Here is a 15,074-nt window from a genome sequence, read left to right as displayed (position 1 = left end):
TGTTAAAGGTCCCCAAAGCACACACATCCCTGGGTCGCTCGTCTTTTCAGTTCGCTGCAGCCCCTGGAACGAGCTGCAACAAACACTCAAACTGGACAGTTTTATCTCAATCTCTTCATTCAAAGACTCAATCATCAACACTCTTACTGACAGTTGTGGCTGCTTTGCGTGATGTATTGTTGTCTGTGTCCAATGTTTGTACTATGTTGTGTTGCTACCATGTTCTTGTCACGTTGTGTTGCTACCGTGTTGTCGTGTGTTGCTGCCTTGCTATGTTGCTGTCTTAGGGCTCTCTTTATGTAGTGTTATGTTGTCTCTCTTGTCATGATGTATGTTTTGTTCTATATTTACATGTTTTTTTTAAATTTTTAAATCCCAGCCCCCGTCCCCGCAGGAGGCCTTTTGCCGTTTGTTCGGTCTTCAATGTAAATAAGAATTTGTTCTTAACTGACATGCCTAGTTTAATAAAGGTGAAATAAATAAATAAAAATATCATACACTTTGCCCCCCCCCCCCCCCCCCCCTGCACGTGGTATTAGATCGGAGCATGCGCACACATGGTTAGAATAGGCACATCTGCAATGACGTAAACTGAACCGCCCAGCCTGAAAAAGCTGCCAATTTGAAGCAGCTCGGAACTTGGCTGTGGTTCCAGACCGGGTATACTGTATTAAAGGGAGCTATACTTCATCTCAATTTAGCTGTGTTACATGCACTGTCCTAGACCTAGACTATTTGCTATTATTAAGCAGAGTACTACCTGCGTTATCCAAAAGTAACAACTCAGCAAACACACCAAGTCTATTTTAAAAAGGACAGTTGGGCTATAAATTAGGTATCCTTATTCTTGGGGATAGATTATTTTCTGCATAGTGAGTTGTATCTTAGCCTGTGCTCCTCTGTTTTCTCAAGGGGAGCGAGCCACTGCAGTAGCGGTATGAGAGTCCAAGAAAAAGAGAATGGCATAAACCGAGAAGAGATGCACAGAGGAGAGAAGTGATCTGGCTACCACGGAACTCAGTGCAGACGAAGTCTATTGTCTGCAATCTGTACTCTACTCTCCACAGTTGGGTTTTGTCGCTGCCAATGAAAATGAAGACGGTAACTATCTGCTTGAAGTCTATCAGCACTCCATAGACACAACTCATGCACGTTTAACGGAGCCAACGCAGATCCCTCTTCTTTAAAACCTGTAGGCTATCCATCTTTAGAAAATAACAGAAAATGCAATGACTTATCTTTCACATTGTGGACTACATATTTTGGAAAATCTCTTTTGTGATTTTAACAAAACGAGAAACAGATCAAAAGTGAAAAAGTATACCCTATAGGCACTTACAATTCCTGACACAGTGTTTGGTGAGTAGCCTAAATGTTGGTTAAAGTTGCAAACTTGCATCCACTCTTTATTCCATCATTTTTATAGAACAGTGTATCTTTTAAAACTGTTTTGATGCCTATGAGCACTTGGCATAGCCCAGGCTACTTTATCTTGCACTGTTACATTTGTAACTCACTAAAACAGATCCACATCTGTAAGAACAGTCTGTCTGTGTCGGCAAAGTCAAACAAACCCAAATGACTTGCCGAGATAGAGTGCCTAGGCTAGGCTACTAACAATAATCATTCCCGGCATTTTCAAACTCTTTTCGAAATCCCTAAAATAAGAACAGCGCTGGGCTGTCTGTATTACATTCCAGTTGTAGTTGAATTACATAGCCTCCTAGATTAACAGAAGCAGTGTAAAGTCACTTGTTTTTATTTGAGCGATCGGTTGGTCGCTTGGTCGGTCGTTGTAGTCTGATGTATTCGGGCCGAGTGCCAACTGTCTGGGTCAGACGGAGTGGCCAAGTAGATTTAGCGCTGCTGTCTGGATATGTGCAGCTATGTTGGTTATATAGCCTTTGGAGAAGATACAACACGCCGCTTCCAACACTATGGATCCTATCCACAGACAGATACCCACCCGTACTGTCTTTACGCGCATCCGATAGATCAGAGGTGATTGGTGGAATTTACGCGTCATTTTCGCTAGGACCTAAATTTGGAACCTCGCCTGCGCTTGGTTCTAACAGTATGACATGCAATTTATGAGCTGTGTGAGTGAGTGACCTTATCTTTCTTGAAGAATATTCGGTAAGTGATTTGAAATATACATGTTTTTATTGATTGATTGATCAATTGCTTGATAGGTTAATAATGGATGAATGTGATGAATGTGTGCATTATTACATGGGTATTACCTGATTATTACACCTTTACTTCTGCGTTATTTGCACACACACACACACACACACACACACACACACACACACACACACACACACACACACACACACACACACATACACACACACACACACACACACACACACACACACACACACACAGACACACACACACACACACACACACACACACACACACACACACACACACACACACACACTCAGAGGGCTTGCTGACACCAACATTGATCTGTTGATTTGCTCCTGGCTGCAGAGAGAATCAGTGGGATAGAGATGACACAACCTGTTATAGAGACAGGTGCTGTGTTGACTGAGGAGGCTGGTGGACATCAGCACACACTGCTTTTGTACTTGATCAATGGGTTGTTGTGGTTGTTGACTTGCTGTTGAACGTCTGAGAGGCTGACTTCTCCTTAGGTTGTGGAGATGGTATGGTGTCATAAACGTCCTTAAACACACGCCTCTGGTTTATCAGGCTGGTTTAGCAGGCTGGTTTAGCAGTACTGGTTTAGCAGGCTGGTTTATCAGTACTGGTTTAGCAGGCTGGCTTAGCAGGCTGGTTTATCAGTACTGGTTTAGCAGGCTGGTTTATCAGTACTGGTTTAGCAGGCTGGTTTAGCAGGCTGGTTTATCAGTACTGGTTTAGCAGGCTGGTTTAGCAGTGCTGGTTTAGCAGGCTGGTTTATCAGGCTGGTTTGGTAGTACTGGTTTAGCAGGCTGGTTTATCAGGCTGGTTTATCAGTACTGGTTTAGCATTACTGGTTTAGCAGTACTGGTTTAGCAGGCTGGTTTAGCAGTGCTGGTTTAGCAGGCTGGTTTAGCAGGCTGGTTTAGCAGTACTGGTTTAGCAGGCTGGTTTAGCAGTACTGGTTTAGCAGGCTGGTTTAGCAGTAACGGATTAGCAGGCTGGTTTAGCAGGCTGGTTTATCAGTACTGGTTTAGCAGGCTGGTTTAGCGGGCTGGTTTAGCAGTACTGGTTTAGCAGGCTGGTTTATGCAGTACTGGTTTAGCAGGCTGGTTTAGCAGGTTGATTTAGCAGTACTGGTTTAGCAGGCTGGTTTATCAGGCTGGTTTATCAGTACTGGTTTAGCAGTTATTTTGTAGCAGGTATGCTTATTTACCTATGAAATGATGTATTCACAGGTATGCATATGGATTGGTCAAGACAAGCTTCCAATATAGATCTAGATCTATAGATCTGCTGCATGGGATGTGTTTGAAGAGACTGACTGATCTACTGCTGGATTCTAGCATCACCACCGCGTGGCTGACATGAGCTCAGAGGGAAACGCCAGTGAGGTCTGGAAGTGTCAGTTGCCCTCAGGAGGAAGCTGAGTGTCTCTGAGACATTCTCTGTGTGAGACCTGGATGAGACGAGAAGAGAAGGAGAAGTAGTGATAACATTTCCCACACAGAGGAACTAAAACCATGGGCTTGTTATGGTGCCAGGCACGCCGGACTGAACGTGTTTTCCTAGCCCATCAATAGCACCACCACCCCCCTCAACCCTCCTCCCCACAACCCCATGTCAGACCTTTCTCTAAATTATGGAAATTTTGTGGAAGACGCTGACTTGGATATTGATATTGAGTATGGTGGTGGTCATGGCTTCCTCTGAATTTCAAAGACTTTCGCACAACTCACAAGGTATGATTGCACATTGCTTAATAACATTTTACTGCAGTGGGCTAAATCTGGTTCATACAGTGATTCATGGTCGTCTTAAATAGATCTACTTTGAAACAAAAGGATACACCTCAAACAAATGGTTATGGGCTTAAAAAAAGACGACACTGTTAAATGTAGAGTAGAAATGTATTCCATTTTGAGTTTGCATCCCAATATTACACTTTATATACATCACAGAAGATTGAAATATATTTCAATACCAAAACTGTTTGACATAGAAATACCATTTTTATTTGTATTTTTTTATAACCTTTATTAATTATGAAATTATGAAAATTATGAATAACATTCCACCCATGTGGCCACTAGAGGGCACTATTCGTGATAGACTGCATAAAAGGGGTTTGTGCACATCTATCAAGGTACTAGAAATGCTCTCCTTTAGAGAAAGTGATTTCTCTAAGCAGTGAGGCAGGTGTAGGCATGGTTGCTGCACATGGTCAGTGGTCAGTCAGTCATTGAGACATCTGTAACATCTGGTGATCCTGACCTCACTGTTGTTTTAGAGGGATGAATCACAACCTGCTAGCTCTGGCACACTGTGAGGTCATGTCTGTCCTGTCACTGTCTGAGTTCCACTATAGACATACACTGACATTCTACTTTCTATGAGTCCTACTATCTGTAGTGTGTATCCTGTATGTATTCTGCAATGGCTAGATCCCTCTCATTTGTCTCTTTCTCCTCCTCATACACCCCTCCTCCGATGGCTCATCCCTCCATCCCCCCATTCATTATTTTCTGTAAAAGACGAGTACCTGTCCTACTTGCAGCACTACCAGCTGACTGTGCCAGTGCGAGTGGATGAGAACGGGGACTTCCTCAGCTACACTGTGAAACATCACAAGCCCGGTCGCAGGAGACGAACCGCCGACGCCACCAACACCACCATTGGCCCAGAGCCAACCGACCATGCCGAACAGGACCCGGCCCAGTCCCGGCTCTTCTACAGACTGTCGGCTTACGGAAAGCACTTTCACTTAAACCTGACCCTCAACCCCGACCTGGTGTCCAAACATTTCACGGTGGAGTACTGGGGGAGAGAGGGCCTGGAGTGGAGACATGACATGATGGAGAACTGCCACTATGTAGGATACCTGCAGGATCAGTACAGCTCCACCAGAGTAGCGCTCAGTAACTGTAAGGGCTTGGTGAGTACCATGGGATGTGTTTGGTTCGGCGGTGTGTTGGAAGGAAGCTGCTGTATGTAGTAGCCAAGCAGTATTGGAATGTGTGATGATGGGATGGAAGAGAGGACAACCTGATCTTTGTGTTTCGTAGAACACCCACCACCATTCTACTCCCCTTCATGGCTTTCTGTGACTTTAGTTTTGAGTATGTCTGAGTGTATTTGTGTATATTTGAGTGTGTTTGAATAGTACTCAAGGACCTGTTTTGTGAGGAGGCCAGGAGGCCCCCATTGACCAGTCTTCTCCCTGTCTGAGTCACAGAGAGTTAGTACTATGCCGTCTCTCTGCTCTGCTCTGCTTACCTCAGACAAACCCACAGCTCTACAGGATTAGACAGAGTGTAGTTTGCTAAATAGCATGTTGGCCTCCCTCCACCTGGCACAGTGACACTGTTAGGATAGGGCACAGTGACACTGTTAAGATAGGGCACAGTGACACTGTTAGGATAGGGCACAGTAAGATAAGGCTGATGAGGAAAGTTCTCTACAGGATCATCAGAGCTTTAGTCACAGCCAGCCAGCAAGCCAGCCAACCAGGCAGTTAGCCATCCAGCCAGCCAGTCCACCCACTATAAAGAACCTAATATGCAGCCAGCCAGAAACCAGCCAGCCAACCAGTTAGTCTGCCCACTATAAAGAACCTAACACATTGCCAGGCAGCCAGCCAGCCAGTCAGTTCACCATAGTATACCCCACACCTATCCTTCTCAATGGACTGTGACAGTAAACATGCAGGGCTGTCTTTCTGTTTGCTTACTAAACAGTCAGGACCAACTCTCTTGTTTTGGGGATGCATCAAACTTTTCCTCAGGTTTCAGTTTCCCCAGATAAACTAATGCCCAGTCCCAAATCAACCCTTAGCCCCTAACTTACCCCTAGGCATTTGTTGTAGATCTGAAGTGGTTGGATGGATGAGTGCAGGCGATATGGTAATAGCTCCACACACCCCCAGCCCAGGACTATCTGGTAGTGTCAGATCTATGAGACGTGTCTGTTTGGAGGTAAGGGACTAGACAAGGAGGTTATGAGCGGGGCTTGAGTTTCTCCAGTGAAAAAATAAAGAAAGGGATTGTGTTGCTTTCTGTGGGCCTTAACGAGGCAGCTAATCAAAGCTTAGGTATTGTTCCTCTTAAAGGTGTTGATCTTAGACTGATGGACTGGCCAGACTGTCTTTGTTAAAACTCACCGCTGATGGACTGGCCAGACTGTCTTTGTTAAAACTCACCACTGATGGACTGACCAGACTGTCTTTGTTAAAACTCACCACTGATGGACTGACCAGACTGTCTTTGTTAAAACTCACCGCTGATGGACTGGCCAGACTGTCTTTGTTAAAACTCACCGCTGATGGACTGGCCAGACTGTCTTTGTTAAAACTCACCACTGATGGACTGACCAGACTGTCTTTGTTAAAACTCACCACTGATGGACTGACCAGACTGTCTTTGTTAAAACTCACCACTGATAGACTGACCAGACTGTCTTTGTTAAAACTCACCACTGATGGACTGACCAGACTGTCTTTGTTAAAACTCACCACTGATAGACTGACCAGACTGTCTTCATTAAAACTCACCACTGATAGACTGACCAGACTGTCTTTGTTAAAACTCACCACTGATAGACTGACCAGACTGTCTTTGTTAAAACTCACCACTGATAGACTGCCAGACTGTCTTCATTAAAACTCACCACTGACAGACTGGCCAAACTCTTATCCCCCTTTTATCCCCTCTCTTATCCCCCTCGTATACCTCCTCTTATCCCCCCTCTTATACCACATTATCCACCCTCTTATCACCCAATCCCCCTCTCATCCCCCTCTTATACCACATTATCCACCCTCTTATCACCCAATCCCCCTCACCCCCCTCTTATACCACATTATCCCCCTCTTATACCACATTATCCACCCTCTTATCACCCAATCCCCCTCTCACCCCCCTCTTATACCACATTATCCACCCTCTTATCACCCAATCCCCTCACCCCCCTCTTATACCACATTATCCACCCTCTTATCACTCAATCCCCCTCTCATCCCCCTCTTATACCACATTATCCACCCTCTTATCACCCAATCCCCCTCTCATCCCCCTCTTATACCACATTATCCACCCTCTTATCACCCAATCCCCCTCTCATCCCCCTCTTATACCACATTATCCACCCTCTTATCACCCAATCCCCCTCTCATCCCCCTCTTATACCACATTATCCACCCTCTTATCACCCAATCCCCCTCTCATCCCCCTCTTATACCACATTATCCACCCTCTTATCACCCAATCCCCCTCTCATCCCCCTCTTATACCACATTATCCACCCTCTTATCACCCAATCCCCCTCTCATCCCCCTCTTATACCACATTATCCACCCTCTTATCACCCAATCCCCCTCTCATCCCCCTCTTATACCACATTATCCACCCTCTTATCACCCAATCCCCCTCTCATCCCCCTCTTATACCACATTATCCACCCTCTTATCACCCAATCCCCCTCTCATCCCCCTCTTATACCACATTATCCACCCTCTTATCACCCAATCCCCCTCTCACCCCCCTCTTATACCACATTATCCACCCTCTTATCACCCAATCCCCCTCTCATCCCCCTCTTTGACTTTGAAACATCTAAGAACAAGAAGAAAGCTCTGTTCCTCTGTGCCAATCACAATTATGTGGAGAAAAACATGTATTACTGTTGCTGCGACCAAATGTACAGTATCATACATTGAATTAGGTCTGTTTCGCCTCTGACCATTTTAATAGTACCAAAAATGGACAAAACTGAAATGTATCTGAAGTGTAATCTTGTAAGTTGCTAGACTTATTTGATATCTTGACATCACACTCTGCTAGGCATTTATCAAATCTGTGTTTCTTGCCGGAGTGTGCCAAGTTGTCATATTTGGTTAATTGGTTTCGTTGTGGGTTTTTACGGAGGGAAACAGCGTGCCAATGTTTTTTATAAACACATTCTGAAGTACTTTTTCAATTTATGTTACAAAGGGGGTGTTCAAGGGCAGAGAGCTGTGTACTTTGGTTCCAGTCCCAGTAATTACAGCGTTGTTCTAGGTGTAATTGGTTGTTATAACATGATTGATCAAATTGCTTCAGAGTGTGGGGTGTTTCTACATCTGACTACAGTGCAACACACAGAGCAGAGCAGAACTGTTAGTTAGTTCTATGTGCTGCAGCCTGCAATGTTATGCGACTCAGGCTGTAACACACCATTAGCCATTTAGCCCTGACTCAGGCTGTAACACACCATTAGCCATTTAGCCCTGACTCAGGCTGTAACACACCATTAGCCATTTAGCCCTGACTCAGGATGTAACACACCATTAGCCATTTAGCCCTGACTCAGGCTGTAACACACCATTAGCCATTTAGCCCTGACTCAGGCTGTAACACACCATTAGCCATTTAGCCCTGACTCAGGCTGTAACACACCATTAGCCATTTAGCCCTGACTCAGGATGTAACACACCATTAGCCATTTAGCCCTGACTCAGGCTGTAACACACCATTAGCCATTTAGCCCTGACTCAGGCTGTAACACACCATTAGCCATTTAGCCCTGACTCAGGCTGTAACACACCATTAGCCATTTAGCCCTGACTCAGGATGTAACACACCATTAGCCATTTAGCCCTGACTCAGGCTGTAACACACCATTAGCCATTTAGCCCTGACTCAGGCTGTAACACACCATTAGCCATTTAGCCCTGACTCAGGATGTAACACACCATTAGCCATTTAGCCCTGACTCAGGCTGTAACACACCATTAGCCATTTAGCCCTGACTCAGGCTGTAACACACCATTTAGCCATTTAGCCATGACTCAGGCTGTAACACACCATTAGCCATTTAGCCCTGACTCAGGCTGTAACACACCATTAGACATTTAGCCCTGACTCAGGCTGTAAGACACCATTAGCCATTTAGCCCTGACTCAGGATGTAACACACCATTAGCCATTTAGCCCTGACTCAGGCTGTAACACACCATTAGCCATTTAGCCCTGACTCAGGATGTAACACACCATTAGCCATTTAGCCCTGACTCAGGCTGTAACACACCATTAGCCATTTAGCCCTGACTCAGGATGTAACACACCATTAGCCATTTAGCCCTGACTCAGGATGTAACACCATTTAGCCATTTAGCCCTGACTCAGGCTGTAACACACCATTAGCCATTTAGCCCTGACTCAGGCTGTAACACACCATTTAGCCATTTAGCCCTGACTCAGGCTGTAACACACCATTAGCCATTTAGCCCTGACTCAGGATGTAACACACCATTAGCCATTTAGCCCTGACTCAGGCTGTAACACACCATTTAGCCATTTAGCCCTGACCCAGGCTGTAACACACCATTTAGCCATTTAGCCCTGACTCAGGCTGTAACACACCATTTAGCCATTTAGCCCTGACTCAGGCTGTAACACACCATTTAGCCATTTAGCCCTGACTCAGGCTGTAACACACCATTTAGCCATTTAGCCCTGACTCAGGCTGTAACACACCATTTAGCCATTTAGCCCTGACCCAGGCTGTAACACACCATTTAGCCATTTAGCCCTGACTCAGGCTGTAACACACCATTAGCCATTTAGCCCTGACTCAGGCTGTAACACACCATTTAGCCATTTAGCCCTGACCCAGGCTGTAACACACCATTAGCCATTTAGCCCTGACTCAGGCTGTAACACACCATTAGCCATTTAGCCCTGACTCAGGATGTAACACCATTTAGCCATTTAGCCCTGACTCAGGCTGTAACACACCATTAGCCATTTAGCCCTGACTCAGGCTGTAACACACCATTTAGCCATTTAGCCCTGACTCAGGCTGTAACACACCATTTAGCCATTTAGCCCTGACTCAGGCTGTAACACACCATTAGCCATTTAGCCCTGACTCAGGCTGTAACACACCATTTAGCCCTGACTCAGGCTGTAACACACCATTTAGCCCTGACTCAGGCTGTAACACACCATTTAGCCCTGACCCAGGCTGTAACACACCATTTAGCCATTTAGCCCTGACTCAGGCTGTAACACACCATTTAGCCATTTAGCCCTGACTCAGGCTGTAACACACCATTAGCCATTTAGCCCTGACTCAGGGTGCCAATCATTTCACATATGATTGTTGTTGTGCTGAACAAAGCGTTCAACCTGGTTAATAATAATAATACTGGTTAATAATACTCATTAGTAAAACAATATTTTTTTATTTATTTCACCTTTATTTAACCAGGTAGGCAAGTTGAGAACAAGTTCTCATTTACAATTGCGACCTGGCCAAGATAAAGCAAAGCAGTTCGACACATACAACGACACAGAGTTACACATGGAATAAACAAACATACAGTCAATAATACAGTATAAACATATAAACAGCTGGTCGTACTTGGAATTACTTTTGGCAAAATTGTTAGATATTTTTTAATGGTGTTATGTAATTATTTAAAAACTACAATAAGGTCAATTGAAATGTTGTGTTTAAGTGTGAGTGTTGTGACATTGTTTGCATTCTTTGCTTATAACCTGTCTCTCTCGATGTTCTTGTTTCTCAACAAGCACGGTGTTATTACAACAGAAGAAGAACAGTATTTAATAGAGCCACTCAAGAATATATCCTCCACAACTTCCAGCCAATGGGACCAGGGAGAAGGACAGCAGCATGTTATATACAAAAAGTCTTCCATCCCCTCGCCGCGGCAGCAACCCAGCCAACACGAGTTCAGCTGTGGCATCTCAGGTTGGTGAAGAATCTTCTCTGCACTTCTCTGCTCTTCTCTTCTCTTCTCTGCTTTTCTCTGTACTTCTCTGCACTTCTCTGCTCTTCTCTTCTCTGCTCTTCTCTGCAATTCTCTGCTCTTCTCTGCTCTTCTCTTCTCTTCTCTTCTCTGCTCTTCTCTGCCCTTCTCTGCTCTTCTCTGCTCAGCTCTTCTCTGCTCTTCTCTTCTCTGCTCTTCTCTGCACTTCTCTGCTCTTCTCTTCTCTGCTCTTCTCTGCTCTTCTTTGCTCTTCTCTTCTCTGCTCTTCTCTGCACTTATCTGCTCTTCTCTTCTCTGTTCTTCTCTGCACTTCTCTGCACTTCTCTTCTCTGCTCTTCTCTGCTCTTCTCGTCTCTGCTCTTCTCTTCTCTGCTCTGTTCTTCTCTGCTCTGCTCAGCTCTTCTCTGCCCTTCTCTGCTCTTCTCTTCTCTGCTCTTCTCTTCTCCTCTCTTCTCATCTCTGCTCTTCTCTGCTCTTCTCTTCTCTGCACTTCTCTGCGCTTCTCTTCTCTGCTCTTCTCTGCTCTGTTCTTCTCTGCTCTGCCCTTCTCTTCTCTACCCTTCTCTCCTCTCCTTTCTTCCCCTCCCCTCCCCTCTTCTCAGCCTGGACCGACTCTGAACTGGGTGACTGACATAAACAAGCAGCTATACATAGCAGGACAGAGGATGTGCTGGTTTGGTTCTAGGCCCAGGTTCCGGTGGATATGACCATGCTGCTGTAAGCTTGACCCGTTCTGGCCTCCACTCAGCCTGGTGTATACACCAGAAACGGATCCTAAAAAGGCCTTGTGACTGGGCACTATAGAACTAGAGCAACTACTACCACTGAATTCAAATGGACACTCCTTTTCACATTAAGTGTTTTTATGAACAATACACATACTCTGGCTCTCCGCAGAGCTGTGACCTGTGAGATGTGGTGTGGTGGGATGGGAATTGGAGGGGAACCAGGTGGATGTGGAGGTATTTGGGGCAAAGGTCTTATAAGTAGCAGCGAAGGCTGTCACAGGCAGGAAGTTGACGTGCCCTGACATGTTCTATCTTATAGCCCTTCCCCAGAGCATCTGGGCCATAAAGGAAGAGAAGCCTTCAGCTGCAAGGTTCAAAGGACCAGATTCCCAATGTGTGTCTGACTGCCATTCTATCTCCAGCCCTCTCCTGGCTCTGCTCTGGCTATGCCTTCATGGACATACAGTACCAGTCAAAAGTCTGGACACACCTACTCATTCAAGGTTTTTCTTTATTTGTACTATTTTATACATTGTAGAATAATAGTGAAGACATCAGAACTATTAAATAACAAATATGGAATCATGTAGTAACCAAAAAGTGTTAAACAAATCAAAATAGATTTTAGATTCTTCGAAGTAGCCACCCTTTGCCTTGATGACAGCTTTGCACACTCTTGGAATTCTCTCAACCATCTTCACCTGGAATGCTTTTCCAACAGTCTTGAAGGAGTTCCCACATATACTGAGCACTTGTTGGCTGCTTTTCCTTCACTATGTGGTCCAACTCATCCCAAACCATCTCAATTGGGTTGAGGTCGGGGGATTGTTGTGGTAGCGTATGTCACTTGTTTTGTCTGAAACTTTGTTCCTGTTACGCTCATCGTAATGAGTAGACCAAGGCGCAGCGTGCGTAGAGTTCCACATAATTTTAATAAACCAAAACTCACTGAACAAAACAACAAACAACCAACCAAACGAAACGTAAGGCTACTATTGTGCACTCAGGCAACTAAATGTAGACAAGATCCCACAAACACAATGAGGGAGATGGCTACCTAAATATGATCCCCAATCAGAGACAACGATAAACAGCTGCCTCTGATTGGGAACCATATCAGGCCACCATAGAAATACATTTCACCTAGATGACCCACCCAAGTCACTATCACGCCCCAACCAACACAGAGAATAAACAGCTTACTATGGTCAGTACCCCTCCCCAAAGATGCGGACTCCGACCGCAAAACCTGACTCAATAGGCGAGAGTCCGGGTGGGCATCTATGATGGATGACACAGGGCGTCGGGGGCGGCTCCTGTGCGGGGCGCATCGCCGGAAGCTCCGGACCGTGGGTCGTCGCTGGAGGCACCGGACCGTGGATCGTGACCGGAGGCTCCAGACCGTGGATCGTCGGCGGAGGAACCGGACCGTAGATCGTCGCAGGAGGCTCTGGACTGAGAACCCCTGCTGAAGGTGCTGGACCGCCGACCGTCTCTGGAGGCTCCGGATCGCAGACCGTCTCAGGAGGTTCCGGACCGTAGACCGTCTCAGGAGGTTCCTAACTGAGGACCGTCGTTGCAGGTTCCGGACTGTGAAACGACGCCGGAAGCTCTGGACTGGAAACTGTCGCCGGAAGCTCTGGACTAGGAACTGTTGCCAGAAGCTCTGGACTGGGAACTGTTGCCAGAAGCTCTGGACTGGGAACTGTCGCCGGAAGCTCTGGACTGTGGAGGCACACTGGAGGCCTGATGCGTGGTTCCGGAACTGGTGGTACCGGGCTGGTGACACGCACCTCAGGGCCAGTGCGGAGAGGAGGCACAGGACGTACTGGACTGTGGAGGCGCAATGGAGGCCTGGTGCGTGTGACCGGTACAGGTGGCACCGGGCTGATGACACGCACCTCAGGGCGAGTGCGGGGAGGAGGCACAGGACGCACTAGGCTGTGAAGGCGCACTGGCGACACAGTGCGTAGAACCTGCACAGGATATCCTGGACCGAGGAGACGTACTGGAGACCAGGAGCGCTGAGCCGGCACAATCCGTCCTGGCTGAATGCCCACTCTAGCAGGCAACTGCGGGAAGCTGGAACAGAGCGCACCGAGCTGTGAATGCGCACTGGAGACACCGTGCGCATCACCGCATAACACGGTGCCTGACCGGTCACACGCTCCCCACGGTAAGCACGTGTGCTTCCCCCCAATTTTTTTGGGGGGGGGGGGGGGCTGCCTCTCGTGCTTCCGTCGTTGTTCTATCTCCTCGTATCGTCGCTGTTCCGCTCTCGCTGCCTCCAACTGCTCTCTTGGACAGCGATACTCTCCGGCCTGCGTCCAGGGTCCTTCTCCATCCATGATTTCCTCCCATGTCCATTCCTCCTGGCCACCCTGCTTGGTCCGTTTTAGGTGGGATCTTCTGTCACGCTCGTCGTAATGAGTAGACAAAGACGCAACGTGCGTAGAGTTCCACATAATTTGAATAAAACATAACTCACTGAACAAAACATCAAACAACCAACCAAACGAAACGTGACGCTACTGTTGTGCACTCAGGCAACTAAATGTAGACAAGATCCCACAAACACAATGAGTAAGATGGCTACCTAAATATGATCCCCAATCAGAGACAACGATAAACAGCTGCCTCTGATTGGGAACCATATCAGGCCACCATAGAAATACATTTCACCTAGATGACCCACCCAAGTCACTATCACACCCCAACCAACACAGATAATAAACAGCTTACTATGGTCAGGGCATGCTGCTATTGGACCAGGTTTCTCTTGGAAAAGAGATGTTATCTCAATGAGAAGAACCTGTATAAATAAAGATTTTAAAAAAAAATAATAATAATTGTGGTGGCCAGGTCATCTGATGCAGCACTCCAACACTCTCCTTGATCAAATAGCCCTTACATTCCCTGGAGGTGTGTTTGGTCATTGTCCTGTTGAAAAACAAATGATAGTCCAACTAAGCGCAAACCAGATGGTGTGGCATATCTCTGCAGAATGCTGTGGTAGCCATGCTGGTTAAGTGTGACTTGAATTCTACATGTAAATATATCACAGACAGTGTCACCAGCAAAGCAACCCCACACCATCACACCTCCTCCTCAATGCTTCACGGTGGAAACCACAATGTGGAGATCATCTGTTCACCTACTCTGAATCTCACAAAGACACTGCGGTTGGAACCAACAATCTCATCAGACCGCAGGACAGATTTCTACCGGTCTAATATCCATTGCTCACGTTTCTTGGCCCAAGCAAGTCTCTTCTTCTTATTGGTGTCCTTTGGTAGTGGTTTCTTTGCAGCAATTTGTCCATGAAGTCCTGATTCACACAGTCTCCTCTGAAGAGTTGATGTTGAGATGTGTCTGTTACTTGAACTCTGTGAAGCATTTATTTGGGCTGCTATTTCTGAGGCT

At 46.3% G+C, this 15,074-nt stretch overlaps 1 protein-coding gene across 1 annotated transcript in view; it reads left to right on the top strand.

Annotated features, from left to right (window-relative positions):
- Window positions 1-625: 625 nt before the first annotated feature.
- Window positions 626-15,074, top strand: part of LOC110537061 (ADAM metallopeptidase with thrombospondin type 1 motif, 6) — a 131,436-nt gene continuing 116,987 nt past the window's right edge. Inside the window, exons 1-4 of the mRNA XM_036937044.1 lie at window positions 626-1,101; window positions 3,393-3,896; window positions 4,689-5,089; window positions 10,724-10,904. Of these exons, the coding sequence (XP_036792939.1) occupies window positions 3,797-3,896; window positions 4,689-5,089; window positions 10,724-10,904 (682 nt within the window). The 5' untranslated portion in view covers window positions 626-1,101; window positions 3,393-3,796. The remainder of the gene's footprint in view (window positions 1,102-3,392; window positions 3,897-4,688; window positions 5,090-10,723; window positions 10,905-15,074) is intronic.

This window comes from Oncorhynchus mykiss, chromosome 12 (genome assembly GCF_013265735.2).
Source record: "Oncorhynchus mykiss isolate Arlee chromosome 12, USDA_OmykA_1.1, whole genome shotgun sequence".
NCBI lineage: Eukaryota > Metazoa > Chordata > Actinopteri > Salmoniformes > Salmonidae > Oncorhynchus > Oncorhynchus mykiss.
This window is presented reverse-complemented; position numbering and strand designations above follow the sequence as displayed.